This window comes from Mustelus asterias, chromosome 2 (genome assembly GCF_964213995.1).
Source record: "Mustelus asterias chromosome 2, sMusAst1.hap1.1, whole genome shotgun sequence".
Classification (NCBI taxonomy): Eukaryota; Metazoa; Chordata; class Chondrichthyes; order Carcharhiniformes; family Triakidae; genus Mustelus; species Mustelus asterias.
Window position 1 is genome coordinate 39,049,844 of NC_135802.1, and position 19,135 is coordinate 39,068,978.

At 40.4% G+C, this 19,135-nt stretch overlaps 1 protein-coding gene across 14 annotated transcripts in view; it reads right to left on the minus strand.

The window, feature by feature from the left end:
- Positions 1-1,379: 1,379 nt before the first annotated feature.
- The window catches only part of waca (WW domain containing adaptor with coiled-coil a), a 116,610-nt gene continuing 98,854 nt past the window's right edge, over positions 1,380-19,135 (minus strand). For 7 of the 14 annotated variants that reach the window (XM_078233693.1, XM_078233662.1, XM_078233738.1 and 4 more), the window contains 4 exons: positions 14,149-14,326; positions 9,914-9,949; positions 4,787-4,914; positions 1,380-2,826 (listed from right to left, as the gene is read on the minus strand). In XM_078233693.1, coding sequence (XP_078089819.1) covers positions 2,757-2,826; positions 4,787-4,914; positions 9,914-9,949; positions 14,149-14,326 — 412 coding nt within the window. In that variant the 3' untranslated portion in view covers positions 1,380-2,756. The remainder of the gene's footprint in view (positions 2,827-4,786; positions 4,915-9,913; positions 9,950-14,148; positions 14,327-19,135) is intronic. The other 7 variants (XM_078233721.1, XM_078233672.1, XM_078233745.1 and 4 more) reach the window with 1 other exon arrangement.

Consider the following 19,135-nt stretch of genomic DNA (forward strand, 5'->3'; position numbering starts at 1 on the left):
AAAAAGATGCTGTAATTTATGGATATGGAAACACCTAGAATTTCAATCTACTTAATCCAAGAAAATATCATCTTGCTTTTCTGACATTTGGATCAGAATTTATTGCTGCAGGTGTCCACAGGAAGCAAACAAGAACTGCAGCCATGAAGCAGTCATCCAAACGTCAGGGTTATATTGATACCAGGTCATGTTGCTAATGTGCAATGAAAGATTTAAATGTGCTGTTATGCCCCACTGCACAGTACAGCACCCAAAATGTACTAGTTCTAGATATTCAAAGATACTTCAAAGAGGCAAGGAGAGCATTGATGTTGCAGTAAAATTACATACATTTACGTTTCCGCACTCCTCAATTCTGGGGCTCAACACTGATATTCAATTTGTTCTGCTATTCCTATCTGACCATCAAGTAAAATTTCGACTCTTTCATACTGTTTGTTCACACATGATGACAAGAGGAATTTTTTTTAAATATGGAAAGCAGAAAGTCAGGTAAATACTATTCCAAATATTACATTTAAGCTGTAAAGGAAGGACTTTAAAAACTGAATGATATATATGTATATATAGATATATATACCTTCCGGTTAAACAATTTTCAAAAGGTACCTAGATTCAAAGAGAATATTTTTGAAAATTGGTCAGAATATGGAAAGAGTTGTTCAGAAATGCATTGCACAGATATTACAATGCTCATTTTAAAAAGGCTGAAGTAAATAGTCCCAGGTTTTGATTCGATCAACTTTGGTTAGTATACAAACTTGCCCTGCACACCAAGGAATGATTATTTGAATAAAAATTAAAATCATTTTTAAAAAGAGTTTAACTTGCAGGTTTAAAGACACAAATGACAGCTTTCTGCGAAGCATAAAAGACACATATGGATACAACGGCTTCAAGCAAAAAAAACTGAATGCCAACCGAAGAGAAGAAATTTATTAAGTAATTAATCTACTGTTGCTCAGTTGATTGTAGAAGTAGCAAGAATCTAATTAGTACCCTTGCCTTTATTCAAACTGAATTAAGTGGTAAAATCTATTAAGTCAAGTGACCAGTGTGTCTGGGATCATTGGGCACATATGTACTTTAATAAAATCATAATTTATAACCAAAACAGATTGAGCAAGTTAAACTACAAATCAAAAATCTATCCTTCAGAAAAACGTTTTCAAGTCTTACATCTCTTCTAACATGCATGAAAATCCCTGCTCAAAACCAAAGTAAAATGAAGTGCTAGCACAAGGAAAGCTGTAAAGTCAATTTTGTTAGTAAGACAACATTGGTGAAAAATACGTTCCTTAATTATCTGAACAAAGATTTTGGTTCATAAACAGGCAAACCTCAGGTAAACCTACATATAAAAGAAAAGTGAGCATAAACAGTGGTAGCATAGTTTTATTTTTATATACTTTAGGAAACAATATACAAAGCTGAGCTCCACCATCATTTTCCAATGATGGCTGTGTGCTCAAATTACACAGATCTAGCGTATTGTGATGGCAAAGAACAGCAGTCAGCACCTTACTTGCACAGTTAGCGACAACACAAACATCCTTCAAATTAAATGTGTCATTATAGCAATACAGGTAAACCAAGACTTTGCACAAGCCAATTACAGGCAAGGAATCCAAAACCCTTGTTGAAGTTCTTGTTTTAGTCACTGAATCACTTACAAAAAGAAAAAAAGTTCTTCTGTCATTCATATTTGCACAAAATGATCTCTTCTTGAAAGCTAGAGTTCTATACAAAGAAAAACAAGCATCCAACAAGGATTACTCCCAATCAGGTTTGCCAGAGCAGTTCAGCTTCCTGTATGCATCAGCTGAATAAAAAGAAGGGTACCCAGTGCTTTAAACAACAAAAGTTTATTATATTTACATACATCTTTTCATGACTGACCGGCTTTCTTCCATCGTCAACAATGTTAGCAAATAACATTGGGCTTCTGTCACTATTCTTCGAGTGGCTTCTGCCGCTTAATAAATACACACATGCCCTGTATCAATCTTTCTCCGCTCCCATTTTTTTTGTTTTAAAACAGGGCACAAATGCAAATACACAGCAATTAGGTAGGCATACAAGAAATCAATTTGTACTTTACCTACTGCAACAACCTGTATTTTTTTTCCATACAACAGCACATCACTTATGAACTGCTGTACAGAGGAATGAAAAGTTGGTGAACCCAAGTGCCTTGACCACAATGTCTTAAGAAAAAAAATTGTAATTGCCTTGCAATGAAGAAAGCTGTCTGCAGAGCTGCTCCTGACTGGGCCTGTGGAATCTGAAGGTGCTCCATGCTAATTTGTGTACTGACCAAACTGTTCCAGTTGTTGCAGCCCGTGATGCACACTGGCTGATGCCAGGATTCTAGGAAATGCGTATCACTGAATGATGAAAATTACCAAAGCTAGTTTGCAGACAAGTTAACATGTAAAAGGCTAGATATTTAGCCACCTCAGCATTGATTAGTTCAGATGTCAAAGCTCTGATACACATGGCTTCCCATGGCTTCACTCTACAAAACATATTTACAACGTGAAGGATACATCTACAAGAAATCTACATTTCAAGGGTTTACAAATCAACCACTTATCTCCCCTGAATCAGAACCCTCCATTTCCCCTTCCCAATCCACCCCTTTGCCCAGCCCCACGGTCCAAAGCCTTCTCAAACGCAGCTCAAATTTTAGTTTAAGACTGGGCAAACGTTTACAGTCCCTGGCTTTAAACCATGTGCAATTTCTTCACAAGTCCTCACACCATAAAGGAATTTTGATTCTTCAGTTTTTCAAGTTCTTTAATTTGTTGTCTCAGAAACAGTATCCTGTAAAAAGGGAGAGCGAGAAAACTAACAGTTAATACATGTTATAACATGGAAGTTTAAAAAATACAGCCAAATTGAAAGGAAGAATAGATTTTTGAGCATTATCTTGTTTGTACTCTTAGGTGATTCATGTTCAGATCTCATTTGAATGTATAAAATTTAGAGTATTTGGAAAAAGTTAAATTATTTATTGAGTTTTACAAATGCACACTTCTCACCACTACAAACCCATTATTCCCACGAAACTCATCGCCAAACTCCGTGGCCTGGGCCTCGGCTCTTTCCTCTGCGACTAAATCCTGAACTTCCTAACCAACAGACCACAATCTGTAAGGATAGGCAATAACACCTTCTCCACGATCATCCTCAACACCGATGCCCCACAAGACTGTTCTCAGCCTCCTACTATACTCCTTATGCACCCATGACTGTGTGCCCAAATTCCCCTCCAACTCGATTTTCAAGTTTGCTGACGACACCACCGTAGTGGGTCGGATCTCAAACAATGACGAGACAGAGTACAGGAATGAGACTGAGAATCTGGTGAACTGGTGCGGCGACAACAATCTCTCCCTCAGTGTCAACAAAACGAAGGAGATTGTCATCAACTTCAGGAAACGTAGTGGAGAACGTGCCTCTGTCTCCATCAATGAGGCCAAAGTAGAAATGGTTGAGAGCTTCAAGGTTTTAGGTGTCCAGATCACCAACAAACTGTCCTGGTCCCCCCACCCACGACACTGTAGTTAAGAAAGCCCACCAACGCCTTTCCTTTCTCAGAAGACTAAGGAAATTTGGCATATCAGCTACGACTCTCAACAACTTTTACAGATGCACCATAGAAAGCATTCTTTCTGAGTGTATCACAGCTTGGTATGGCTCCTGCTCTGCCCAAGACCGCAAGAAACTACAAAAGGTCGTGAATGTAGCCCAATCCATCATGCAAACCAGCCTCCCATCCATTGACTCGGTCTACACTTCTCGCTGCCTCAGCAAAGCAGCCAGCACAATTAAGGACCCCACGCATCCCAGACATTCTCTCTTCCACCTTCTTCCGTCGGGAAAAAGATACAAAAGTCTGAGATCACGTACCAACCGACTCAAGAACAGCTTCTTCCCTGCTGCCATCAGACTCTTGAATGGACCTACCTTGCATTAAGTTGATTTTTCTCTACACCCTAGCTATGACTGTGACACTACATTCTGCACTCTCGTTTCCTTCTCTATGAACGGGATGCTTTGTCTGTATAGCACGCCAGAAACAATACTTTTCACTGTATACTAATATATGTGACAATAATAAATTAAATCAAATAGTACATCACCGTTGCAGTAGGGAATATTTCAGCTATCAACCCACCACTGTCCATTATTTGTTACTTTAAAATACATTTGCCTTCAATTGAGCTTCTATCCTTGGACAATAAAGATACAGTTATGATTTTTTCTCAAGTTCACATGTAAAACATGCACGCAGAATCAGATACTGCATCAGTGAATGTCATAAATTCTCTCCCCCTTTAGTTCTTCATGTTGAGAAGAGGAGCCCTATAGAAGGAATCCTAATGAAAAAGGCTAGATTGCACACCAGAACACTCAGATGTAATTTGAATGCAAACCTAACTATTTTAAGTCATTGGTTTTATTGGTTAAAGGTAACCTGTTTATTGTAGTTTGACTTCAATAGGAGAAGGGGAGGCATGGTCTTCTCCGATTGAAGCCAAACGGCAATATACACAGGCTATGTTTAAACAATAAAGCCAGTACCTTAAAATAGGTTCGCATTCGACAATTACTTCAAACAACTTATCATCCTATTTCGTTTTTATTGCACTGACCCAAAGTACATATTGGACAGAGTCAAAATTGTTGAATGTCACACAAAAAGCTGGCAACATTCACAGAGGTTTAATTTGCACACATAATGGCGCTCAAATTAATCATGCAGAGAAGAGTTACTTACCTTTGCTCACGCAAAGTTGCTTGGATTTCACATACTCGAACCAAAGACCTTAAATTTTTAAGCTCAGTACAAATTTCAGATATGTGAATGCTTCCCATGTTATGTGCTTCTTCTCTCAGTCGAGATGCCTAAACATAAAATTAAAAAAACAAATAAATAGGTATTGAAGATCTGCAGTAATAAGAAAAAGGAGAAATAGTTCAACTTTCTAAACAACATGGACATACGCTGAAGTTAAAATTTTAGTTGTATTGAGCTAGCCATCATTCAATTATTTCCCAATACAGAGTATTTATGTATGGCGCACTAAATATCTCATGAAACTTTTCAGACCCACATGCACAGACAGACACACACACAGCAAGATCTTGAGGGTGTAGAGGACGTTTAACAAAATGCTTTCAGAGCTCTTTGAAAGAGCTATTCAATTTGTTCCACTCCCTGCTCTTGCTCCAAAACTCTGCAATTTCCCCCCCCCCCTTTTCAAGTATTTATCCAATTGAGGAAACGAATCCCAGCTTTTCCACTTAATTCAAGTGCGAAAAGGCTAGGATTGGTCTCCTCAGAACAAAGAAGCTGATGGGAAGATTTACTACAAGGTGTCCAAAATTATTCTTATTCATGAAGAAGATATAGAAAGAAGTCATTTCCACAGGCAGGAGGGTTGAGAAACAGAACTTAAGCGAATTGGTAGAAAAATCAAGACAGGAATTGTTTTTAATGCAAAGAGTTATCATCTGGAATGCATTGCCTCAAAGGGTGGTAAAAACAGAATCAACAGTGACTTCCAAAAGCAAATTGGATAAGTACTTGGAAAAATAAAAATTTGCCTAGTTATGGCAAAAGGGCAGGGAGCGGAACTAATCAAATAGTTCTTTCAAAGAGTCAGCACAGAAATTATGCTTCTTTGCTGTATGATTCTAAGATTTATCCCTAATCCTATTTTATTGTAAATAACGCATTTGTGGTTTCCTCCCACAGTCCGCAAGATGTGCTGGTTAGGTGCACTGACACAAACAGGCAACTAGGGGAATTTCACAGTAACTTCATTGCAGTGTTAATGTAAACCTTATTTGTGACTAATAAATAAACTTTACTTTACATCCCTTAAGCTAACTGGGGGAATTACCTACAATGTTCATCCAACACACAAAAGCAAATCTCTGAGATAGTATTACGATCAGACCCTGTTGAAAAAGTATTTTCCCTTTCACTCAGTTACCGGGTGAGTTGCATTCTTATCTGTACCTGGAATTATATATTTACATGCATTTTTAAAAATTGGTTTGAATTGACTACAATGCAACTGCACCCAAACTTTACAGCAGCCCATAAAAAATACATGCTGGCCAACAGGATTGCACAGTGAGCAAATAAACAACCAATTAAATTCAAACAAAGATTTGCATTTCTTTAATGTCCTTTATGACTACAGGATGTTGCAAAACACTTTTCAAACAATTAAGTACTTCTGAAGTACAGTCTCTGTTGTAATAGGAAAATCAACAATTTGGGCAAAGCAGCATCCCCAAACAGCAATGTGATAATGACACTATAATCTGCTTTTGTGATGTTGATTGAGGATAAGCATTGGCTGGGACATTGGACATTCCCCTGCATTGGACATTAGTGCCAAAGGACCATTTATGTCCACCCAAGATGCAGGGATCTGGAAATATCGATGCATAAATCCCTCAAAGCAGCAACAAAAAATGCAAAGTAGCAGAAAAAAACTTGCATTTACATCAATGATTAATTTCTAGAGAAAAAGAATGCAAAAGCAGACAAATCATGTTAAATTCATATAAAGTCTTGGTTAGAAGACACTTCTAAGTAATTTTATGGTCTCCATAGTATTAAAGGGTATGTTAAATTATTGGAACAAATGCAAATAAGATATATATGGACGTTATAGTACCAGAATTGAGAGAATGCAACAAGATATATATGGACGTTATAGTACCAGAATTGAGAGAATGCAACCATCAGGCAAAATTAAGCAGGCAAAGGCCCTCCTCAAAAAATCAAAGACCTGATGAATCTTTAAAATTATGAAGTGATTAATGTGGAGAAATTGGCTGAGTAGTGAGAACGTGGAAGCAGATAGCATCGAAATATTTTGGCGGTGACTTGATGCATACAGGAGAGGCGGGAATAGAGGGATGTAGTGGCAGGGAGGGGAAGAGGTAATTGAATAGGGTAGAGTTGAGCGTTAACACTGACATGGACCAGTTGAATTAAATGCCCTGTTACTTGCTGTAGGATTCAAAACCATTTTCACAACTTCAGAGCTGCATTCCACACGGAGAGAGTTAACCCTGAATGTTGAGTATTTACACAGTTCATTTGATGCAAGATAAAAGTTGAGTTCTAAAAAGTATCCAAAGTACAATCACATCAGTGAGGAACAGGATTACAACTGGATATGGAAATTTGGAACCCTCCACACAGTAATTGAGTGAGTTAAGCTTCACTTACTCATTGTAAATTTTCTCTGCAGTAGCCCTGTCAGTTACAAACATGAAGTTAAGAAACCAAGTGCTTCCCTCATTTCTAGGGTCTTCTTGATCACCTCCACACTGTGCAGCCTTGAAGTCCAACATGGAAGTTCAGTTTCAAATTTCACTTTCTCGCCTCCCTCCCCAAAATACCGATTCTGAATCCTGTGACATTCTCTGCCTCTGCCGGACACACAATCCTCCAACTGCTAATGAAATGTGTACATGTATGTCAGCTCTAGTCTTCATTATTACAATGCTCTTCTGCTCAGCATCTCTAACCTAAGAAATTACATTTTTGCCACCACCCACCTCCCAATCTCCACATCGGGTCTGCCTCTGTTGAAAGTAAAAGCTACTTAAGTAAAAGTTTCTGGCTCACTACATGTATCGAGTGTGTGCCAAGAGCAACATCAGGCATAAAGTAAAAGTTACTGAAGACAGTACAAAGTTACCAGTACATAAGACACCATCAGCAGCAGGTTACCGAACGAAGCACCAAAAACCAGGCAATTAACAGCTGAAGCTCTTTATTCCCCTTAAGTAGCCTACATGAGCCCAAGTGGTCTGACTGACTTTTTTCCCTAAGATTTTCAACGCAAAAGTGTCAAATGGAAGGAGAGAGTGGAGATGATGAGGATTGCGCACAATGAGTGATGAATACTAACTTGGGAATTTGATGCAAATGGGAAAGGAAGTGCTGCTTTTGTACATTTACTTTCAACTTCCAGTCGCTGTTGAGTATTCAATAGCATTAATTAGGTGCGCAAGTGCATGAATTATGAGTTTTAAGCTTTTAACCCTCTAAACAAGGGCAGCAGTTTAGACTTGAACTGGGGAGGTGTAAACTTTGCATTACATTTGTAGCTTAGCTAATTAAACTGCTCAACATGAATGCACACAACAGTCAAGTGATATTTCTAAATCTGAAACCTAATAAGCTAAATAAGACAAAATGGCAGGGCAGGATGACATGTGGCACAGTGGCTAGCATTGCTGCCTCACAGCACCAGGGACCCGGGTTCAATTCTGGCCTTGGGTGACTGTGTGCAGTTTGCAAGTTCTCCCCGTATCTGCGTGGGTTTCCTCTGGGTGCTCCGGTTTCCACCCAGTTCAAAGATGTGCAGGTTAGGTGGAGATGGACTGGCCATGCTAAATTGCCCCCTTAGTGTCTTAAGATGTAAAGGTTCTGGGGATCAGTGGGTGAAATATTTCGGGTTATGGGGAACAAGTCTGGATGGGATTGCCCCTTATCAGAGGATTACATGGGTTTACAAGGGTAGGGCCTAGTTGGGATTGTTGTCAATGCAGACTTGATAGGCTGAATGGCCTCCTTCTCCACCGTAGCGATTCAATGATTCTATTCAATGACTCGTGGTGATATGTTGCAACTGTAGCATTGGGGAGCAGGTCAAAACTTTGAGTTAAAGTTGCTGAGATGAGAGGCTAAGCTTTAGACACTGAACTATCAGAGACCAGGGTTGGGGGGAGAAGGAGAGAGAGAAAAAGAAAAGGAAGGGCGAGAGCGAGAAAGATTGCGCGAAGGAGAGAAGTTACTTGGAAACTTTGTGCCAGGAGGCAGTCACACACCTGAGGATAAGTACTTCAGATTTGGTCTGTGGCCAGAGAGGGTGTGATTGCAAGTGAGGTAGGCATAAAGATCCAGCAAGTAACAATGTAGGAACCTCAGCAATTGTACAACAGGTTTGAAGTTCTTGCGTGGATGAGAGCAGGGACTGCATGGGGGGGGGTGGATGAGAAACTGACTATGGCACCAAGGTGAAGGGAGCCCTTCAGTGATGGTGGTGGTAGTAGTGGTAGGGCACAAAGGAGTGTAGTGTAGTAATGTACAGTGTAGTTAGGAAGTGAACTACTGTTCTTTGTAGTTGGGAGAGAGTGCCAAAGGCTACATACCCTGTCCAGTGCGAGGGTACCAGTTGTCATAGTGCACATGGTTACAAACATAAGCAGAACTATGAAAGAGGTTCTGCAGAGGGAATATGATCAGCTAAGTGTTAAATTAACCAAGCAGAACTACAAAGGTAATGATCTCTGCATTACTACCGAGCCACAAACCATGTGCACTCCGATCAAATTGACATATGATGAATAAGTTGAATGCGTGTGTGGCTTAAAGATTGATGTGGGAGAAATGGGTTTCGCTTCATAGCACCAGTATTGGGGAAAGAGGAAATTATATTTAGGACGGTCTTCACCTGAACCGTGCTGGAGCCACTGTCCTGACAAGTTGTATAACCAGGGCGCTTGAGAAGATTTAAAACTAAACAGTGGGGGGTAAGGGTTTACTAATGGAGAGATTTGGAAAATAAAGGAAAAGGACAAAGCAATAGGACAGGGTAGCAGTACAGGTAATGGTAATCAGAGTGTGACATGAAGGGATAGATTGTACAAACATGAGAGCACCAGCAAACATGGTCAGAGCAGAGAAAACTGGTTTTAAACTAACAGAGGGGGAGGAGGATTTGAATCCAAAAGGGAACAATTGAGACAACAGAAAAATGTATTGATGTGGGTAAAGACAGGCTGTGTGAGATAGGAAGCGACAGTAATAGTGCAAAAGTTCCATGCATGGAATAGTAGTAAAAAAAAAAACCTGAAATCACTTTACCTGAATATGCGAAGCATCTGCAAAAAGATAGATGAACTAGTGGCACAAATAGAGATAAAGGGTTTAAATGTCATCGCTATCACAGTGACAGAGTTACAAGGTGACCAAGGATGGGAAATAAATATTTCAAGGGACACACCATTTCGAAAAGTCAGACAGGATGGAAGAGAAGTAGCCCTGATAATGAAGGGTGACATTGGATAAGAAAAGATTTGGTTCAGAAAATCAGTAGGTAGAATCTGGTGGCGATTGCAAACCGCAAGACTCAAAATGCTGGTTGGAATAGTTTTTTGGCCCCCGAACAGTTGTTATATCACTGAACATGAAAATATTGGAGCTTGTAACAAATGCAATGTAATAGTTGTGGGGGACTTTCATCTTCATATCGACTGCACCAGAATGGCAAAGATGGTCTGGAAAATGAGTTTGTAGAATGCTTTTCTGCCAGTTTCCTAAAACACTATGTTTTAGAAGCAACTAGGGATAAAACTATTTTAAGATGAAGCACTGTGCAATAAGACAGGGTTAATTAGTAACATGATAGAAAAGGAAAATAGTGATCACAATACAAGTGAATGCCGCACTAAATTTGAAAATTACATGCTCTATTCACAGCAAGACTCTTAAATTTTAAATAAAGTAAATTACGTAGGTACGTGGGGAAAACTGGATAAGGTTGATTGGGAACATTGGGAAATATTTAAAGATATAATTCAAAATATTCAACAAAAATACATTCCATTGAAGAACAAAAGCTAAGCAAGAAAGATTCATCTGTGACTTAAGAAGGAGGTTAAGTATTATATTGAAAGAAGAGGTTTATAATCTTGTTAACAGCAACAGCAGGTCTGAAGATTGGGAATGTTTTAGAAACTAGCAAAGGGCCATAAATAAGCTGATAAAAATAGAATACAAGAGTAAACTAGGTAGGAATTTCAAAACATTTAAAGAGTTTTTACAGGTCCATTAGAATCATAGAATCCCCATTGTGCAGGAGGCCATTGGCCCATCAAGTCTGCACCAACTTTCCGAAAGAGCATCTTAACCAGACCCTTCGTAACCCCCCACCCGCATACATTTACCATGGCTAATCCCCCTAAGCCACACATCTTCGGACAAGAAGGGGCAAATGAACGTGACCAATCCACCTAACCCACACGTCTTTGGACTGTGGGAAGAAACTGGAGCACCCGGAGGAAACCCATACAGACATGGGAAGAATGTGCAAATGCTACAGAGTTACCCAAGGCCGGAATCTAACTTGGGTCCGTGAGGCAGCAGTACTAACCACACTGCCACCATGCCGCCTATTAAAAGGAAATGAGTAGCTAAAGTAAATATTAGTCCCTCAGAAGCGGAGGCAAGAGAAATTATCGTGGAGAATAACGAAATGGCAGAGGAAGTGAACAAATACCCCGTGCCTGTCTTCACAATAATAGGCAAAAGTTACAGATGGAACCTAGGGGCTAATAATGTGAGAAAATTAAGATAATTAATATCACGATAGGGGAAGTACTGGACAAACTTCAGAGACTAAAATCCAACTAATCCCAGAACCTGATGGTCTAAATCCTGGAGAGTTTTAGGAGATAGCTGCAGGGATAGTGGATGAGCTGGCTCTGATTTGCCAAAATTACGTTAATTTGGGAATGGTCTCAGCAAGGTTGGAAGTTAGCAAATGTAATACCATTATTCAAAAAAGGAGGGGGAGAAAAACAGAACTACAGAATGGTTAGCCTGACAAATGGTGGAATCTACTATAAATTAAAGCAATCTTAATGCACTTAAAAAAGCAATATTAGAACAAGTCAGTATGGTTTTATGAAAGGGAAATCCTGTTTGACAAAACTATTGAATTTTTTTGAGGGTGTAACTAGTTGGGTAGTGAAGGGGAATCATTGGATGTTGGATTTCCAAAAGGCATCCAATGTTGTGCCACAAAAAGTTAACACAAGTTAAGGGCTCATGGAGTTAGGGGTAGGTAATAGCAGGGCAAGAGGGTTGGTTAATGGACAGGAAGTAGGGAATAAGGAAAAATGAGATATTTTCAAGTTGGTGTGCTGTGAATAGTGGAGTGCCACAAGAATCAGTGCTGGGGTGTCAACTGTTTACAAGCTATATTAAATGACTTGGACAAAGAGACAGAGGAATGCATCGCCAGCAAACTTGGGTCCGAAGTTAAGTGGGAATGCATGCTATGAGGAAGAAACAAAGAGACTACAAAGAGAAATTGCTTCGTTAAGTGGACAACGAAGTGGCAGATGGATCATAATACAGGTAACTCAGAGATTATTCATTTTGGTCATAACAACAGAAAAGCGGAAGGTAAAGGTGTAAAATTTGTACATGTTGACTTTGAGAGATGTGAGCGCATTTGTGCAAGGAACATAAAAGATTAGCATACAGGTACAGCAAGCAATTAGGAAGGCAAATGGCATGTTGACCGTAACTGCCAGAGAGTTGGAGTAGAGAAAGAAGGAAAAGTCTTGCTGCAGTAGTACACGACTTGTTGAGATCATACCTGAAATACTGTGTGCAAGAATGGTCTCTGCAATTAAAGGAGGATATACTTGCCTTGGAAGTATTACAACAAAGGTTCAGTAGATTGGTTCCTGGCATGGGGGGTTGAATTGTGTCTGCATTCAATGGAATTTAGAAGAATGACTGATGATCTCATTACAAAAGTCAAGATTGTGAAAGATTTGACAGGGTAAATACTGAAATATTGTTTCCCCTGGCTGGAGAATCTAGAACAATGAGGCATGGTTTCAGGATAAGGGGCTGATTATTTAGGATTGAGATGTGGAGAAATATCTCAAAATGTTGTGAATCTTTGGAATTCTCTACCCCAGAGTGTTGTGGATACACCACCATTGAATATATTTAAGGCCAAGATAGACAGTATTTTGGTCTGTCAGGTAATCAAAGGACATGAGGAGCAAGTAGTAAAGTGGACTTGATGCCCATGCTCATATTGAATGGTGGAGCAGGCTCAGCAGGCTGTATGATCTTACCTTGCTCCTATTTCTTATGCTGTTCAGAGTGCATGATCCCACTTTGCCCACTCCCTAGTCCTCCACCATTTTAGTGCCAGAGTTTATACACAATTTTATTCAATTCATATTCTTGTCCAGCATTTTACTGTGATTATTGAACAATATGGAACACTATGGATGGGAAATATCCTGGCAACTAAACATGAGAAATCTCACCCAGGTAACAAATGTTTCACCAGCCTCCTTACAATCCAGTTAAGTGATGGGAGGAGTCACCAACACTGGTATTAAGTAGCACTCGTTTACCAATAACCTGCTTGTTAATAACCACTTTGGGTTCAAACAGAATTACACTGTTCCTGACTTCACCACAGCTTTGATGCAGACTTGGAAGCAAGAATCAAATGTTGCAGGAATTTGACTGCCAAAAAGCCCTTGTGAAACTGAAATCAATGATGGATGAAGAAAAATACAGGAACAGGAGTAGGTCATTCAACCCTCAAGCCTGTTCTGCCATTCGATGATATCAGGTTTGAGCTGTATCCTAACTCCTTCTGCCTTGGCTCCATATCCCTTTATTCCAAGGGCTAGCAAATTCTATCAAGCTAAGATTTGAAATTATTAATTGATTTGGCATTTAATGGAAATATCAGATAATCAAGTTGCTCAATTGTACAGGATTTTAAAGTTTATAAATTACACATGCAGAGGGCAACTGAACTACACTGTTTCTCACATGACTAACACTGACTAATGTCTGAACTTGACTGAACTATGTGGCTGTTAAGAATATTTTGCGCAAGGGTAATGGCAATCACTACGGAATAGTTGAATATTTACAAGGCTACCACATTTATCCTAATTAGTATAAACTTTCTGCACAGTTACTGAAACAAGCCCATTTAAACAATTAAAAATTATGCCATAGTATCAAGGTAAAACATGAGAGAACCTAGACATATTTTGTGATAAGACATTGTAAATGAATAGTTGGCAGCCAAGATTGACAGCTCAACTCAAACCAATGTAAACAGCCATGTACTTTGATGGTCTACAAATTGGATAGATAACTGAAATTTTACTGAGAAAATACTGTTAAATCAGTTGGTCAAAATTAATGAAGCAACAGAATACATAGCAAAGACAAACCAAACCGATTCCCAAGCGTTAACTTACTTGAAGCATCTCTGAGCAGGGTTTGTATAAACTATTTCAAAACAAAAACAGTTATGCACTTACTTGCTTTTCCGCATGATCAGCGGGCCAACCTTGAACATGCTTTATAAGATTTTCATTGAAGTGCGCTGCTAGTGTCGGCGTCAATGAACACGAGGAGCGTGCAGACGTGGCTGACGGTACCGAAGATGCACTGTTACTTGCAATATGATTTGGACTTGGTGATGGACTTCTCTGGTTACTGTAAAAGTTTAAATAGTTGTGCTTGACACAAATTCTAAAGACCTTCCAAAAATGCATTTGATGTCACTAAAATTATAAGAAAACATTTTCATTGAAGCAAAAGCCCTCCAAATTCCTGTTGAGAGATATTTCTATGATCAAACTGGCTACCATGTTTCCTACAATATAATACTGATGACAACCATACTTAGCTTGTTGTAATGTGTTTTGGGATGCTGAGATTGTGAAAAGTGTCATATAAATGCAAATCTTAGTTTCTGATAAGTTATCCTGCAAGGTGAAAATTTGATTTGTGTGTTATATCTTCAAGTCAGTTAACACAAACCTGCATTCACTTCAAAGATTTGTTGCTTTGTCCAACTTCCTCAGGAATTATATTTCATCACCCACCTTTTATAGGCCACTTAATATCTCATTTCTTCTCCCTGCCAACTGCTGTATTATTCATTTTGGATCTAATAAAATGGAATCTCAGTTTCTGTTCATGCATGTCTTTATAAACTCTAGACTGCTGTGCCATCAAGTATTGATGAGCTTTTCTCTCAATTATTTCTGCAATAAACTTTGAATAAAGCAGAGTATACTTCTTCATACACTCATCCCTCCATTTGCACCAACATTTTATGAACACAAAAAATCTACTTCACATTTGGAAAATTTTAGTTCCAAATACTGGCATAAAGCCCAATTTAGTAAACATCATTTAATGTAAAGTGAACACATGTCAGATAACTAATCATATAGGTTGAAGCCACCTCATGCTTAATTTGCAGTCAAATATTACTCATGAACCCACATGTGAATAAGCAGATCAAATTTTTATCAATTATCCAGAGGCACTAATTAATTGTAGCACTATAAATGACATCCTGGCTGGGATTAATTAATGGAGGACATTTTCAGTGATCAGAACTGACAGCTTCTGGCTCAATACTAAACAAGGCAGTGTGCAAAACTAGCTCCAGTTTGCTCGCATGTTGTTACTCTTGAGGTAGCTGTGGTTAAGAATCCACTGAAGAAGAGGAACTTGCATTTGAAACACTATTGTTTTAACAAGCTTTCACAGTGCTTAATTCATATATTCATATGTGAATATTCATATTCATATGTGAGGATATTCAATTATCCTCACAGTGAAAATATGATCAGCTAAGAAAGAATTTAATGCACACCAAGCGTGAAAATAAAGATCCACGGTCATGCACACACACTCTGCCAGAAATTTTGCACGTTGTCCAGGCCAGGGCACTGACTTTGACCATCAATTGGGACATTAGACTTGTAAAATAAACAAGCAGAAGCCAAGTCTCAAAAGGGCTTACATTTAAAATGCCAATGGTAAAACATAACCTTCATTCACACTAAGTTGTTGTGCTTGCTCAGTTTCTTAGAACTATGTTGAATATTTTGTTCAAAGACCATCCAACACACATGTATAGGAACATAGGAATTAGAAGCGAGTAGGCAATTCAGCCCTTTGAGCTCGCTCCACCATTCTACATGATCATAGCTGATCTCCATCTCATCCTAGCTCCACTTCCCTGCCTTTTCCCCATAGTCCTTTGTGCCACTTTTGATCAAATAGTTATCTATCTCTTTCTTGAATCCATTGATCGATTCTGCATCCACTGCACTCTGGGGCAGTGAGTTCCATAGATTCACAACCCTCTGCGAGAAGTATCTTCTCCTCATCTGTCTTGAAACTCCCCCTCTTACTCTATAACAATAACCTCTTGTCCTAGAAGGGGGAACAATTCGGTTAACATTTACTTGAATCAATCCCGTTGAGCACGTTATATACCTTAATCAAATCCCCCCCTCATTCTTCTGTACTCCAGCAAGTACAAGCCCAAGCTACTCAACCACTCCTCATACGACAGCCCTTTCAAACCTGGAATCAATCGCGTGAACCTCTTCTGAACCATCTCCAGTGCCACCGACCACATCCTTCCTCAAAGATGGTGACCAGAACCATAGCCACAATGCTCCAAGTGTGGTCCCACCAATGCCTTATCCAATTGTAACAACACTTTTATACTCTGGACTCTTTGCAATAAATGCCAAGATTCCATTTACTATTTGTGATATATATAAATGATTTGGAAGAAGGTGTAACTGGTGTAATCAGCAAGTTTGCGGATGACACGAAGATGGCTGGATTTGCGGATAGCGAAGAGCATTGTCGGGCAATACAGCAGGATATAGATAGGCTGGAAAATTGGGCGGAGAGGTGGCAGATGGAGTTTAATCCGGATAAATGCGAAGTGATGCATTTTGGAAGAAATAATGTAGGGAGGAGTTATACAATAAATGGCAGAGTCATCAGGAGTATAGAAACACAGAGGGACCTAGGTGTGCAAGTCCACAAATCCTTGAAGAACAACAAAGAACAATACAGCACAGGAACAGGCCCTTCGGCCCTCCAAGCCCGCGCCGCTCCCCGGTCCAGGATTGAATCCTGAATCCAGGATCCCCGCCCAATTTTCCAGCCTATCTATATACCAATATCCTATCCACCGAGCTGTCCCTCACAGCTACGATGCTTTTGTTCATTACAACCTATTAACTTACCCCCACCCCCACATTCCAGACCATGTGATCTCCAGGGAGAGGCGAAAACCCAGAGTGAAAAACCCCAGGGCCAATATGGGGAAAAAAAATCTGCGAAATTCCTCTCCGACCCCCTGAGGCGATCGAAACGAGTCCAGGAGATCACAATGGCCCCGATCGGAAAATGCTTCCCAACCCTAGTCATCTCCACTTCCACGAACACCATATGAATTCCCTGCCCCCGAGACAGGTTCCCAACTATCCGCAGTCTCACTCTGTACTGGCACCAGCAAGATGATCATAGAATGAAGCCTTGAAACGAGAAACCAGGAACAATTAGCCCGCGCCGCTCCCTGGTCCAAACTAGACCACTCTTTTGTATCCCTCCATTCCCACTCCGTTCATATAGCTGTCTAGATAAGTCTTAAACGTTCCCAGTGTGTCCGCCTCCACCACCTTGCCCGGCAACACATTCCAGGCCCCCACGACCCTCTGTGTAAAATATGTCCTTCTGATATCTGTGTTAAACCTCCCCCCCTTCACCTTGAACCTATGACCCCTCGTGAACGTCACCACCGACCCGGGGAAAAGCTTCCCACCGTTCACCCTATCTATGCCTTTCATAATTTTATACACCTCTATTAAGTCTCCCCTCATCCTCCGTCTTTCCAAGGAGAACAACCCCAGTTTCCCCAATCTCTCCTCATAACCAAGCCCCTCCATACCAGGCAACATCCTGGTAAACCTCCTCTGTACTCTCTCCAAAGCCTCCACGTCCTTCTGGTAGTGTGGCGACCAGAACTGGACGCAGTATTCCAAATGCGGCCGAACCAACGTTCTATACATCTGCAACATCAGACCCCAACTTTTATACTCTATGCCCCGTCCTATAAAGGCAAGCATGCCATATGCCTTCTTCACCACCTTCTCCACCTGTGACGTCACCTTCAAAGATCTGTGGACTTGCACACCCAGGTCCCTCTGCGTCTCTACACCCTTTATGGTTCTTCCATTTATCGTGTAGCTCCTCCCTACATTATTCCCACCAAAATGCATCACTTCGCATTTATCAGGATTGAACTCCATCTGCCATTTCCTTGCCCAAATTTCCAGCCTATCTATATCCTTCTGTAGCCTCTGACAATGTTCCTCACTGTCTGCAAGTCCTGCCAGTTTTGTGTCGTCCGCAAACTTACTGATCACCCCAGTTACTCCTTCTTCCAGATCATTTATATAAATCACAAACAGCAGAGGTCCCAATACAGAGCCCTGCGGTACACCACTAGTCACAGGCCTCCAGCCGGAAAAAGACCCTTCCACTACCACCCTCTGTCTTCTATGACCAAGCCAGTTCTCCACCCATCTAGCCACCTCCCCCTTTATCCCATGGGATCCAACCTTTTTCACTAGCCTACCATGAGGGACTTTGTCAAATGCTTTACTAAAGTCCACATAGACAACATCCACGGCCCTTCCTTCGTCAACCATTTTGGTCACTTCTTCAAAAAACACCACCAGGTTCGTGAGGCATGACCTCCCTCTCACAAAACCATGTTGACTATCGTTAATGAGTTTATTCCTTTCTAAATGCGCATACATCCTATCTTTAAGAATCTTCTCCAACAACTTCCCCACCACGGACGTCAAGCTCACCGGCCTATAATTACCCGGGTTATCCTTCCTACCCTTCTTAAATAACGGGACCACATTGGCTATCCTCCAATCCTCTGGGACCTCACCTGTGTCCAGTGACGAGACAAAGATTTGCGTCAGAGGCCCAACGATTTCACCTCTCGTCTCCCTGAGCAGCCTTGGATAGATTCCATCAGGCCCTGGGGATTTGTCAGTCTTTATATTCTCTAACAAACCTAACACTTCCTCCTTTGTAATGGAGATTTTCTCCAACGGTTCAACACTCCCCTCCGAGACACTCCCAGTCAACACATCCCTCTCCTTTGTGAATACCGACGCAAAGTATTCATTTAGGATCTCCCCTACCTCTTTGGGCTCCAAGCATAAGTCCCCACTTTTGTCCCTGAGAGGTCCGATTTTTTCCCTAACAACCCTTTTGTTCCTAACGTATGAATAAAATGCCTTGGGATTCTCCTTAATCCTGTCTGCCAAGAACATTTCGTGACCCCTTTTTGCTCTTCTAATTCCCCGTTTGAGTATTTTCCTACTTTCATTATACTCCTCCAGAGCTCCCTCCGTTTTTAGCTGCTTGGACCTAACATACGCCTCTCTTTTCCTTTTGACC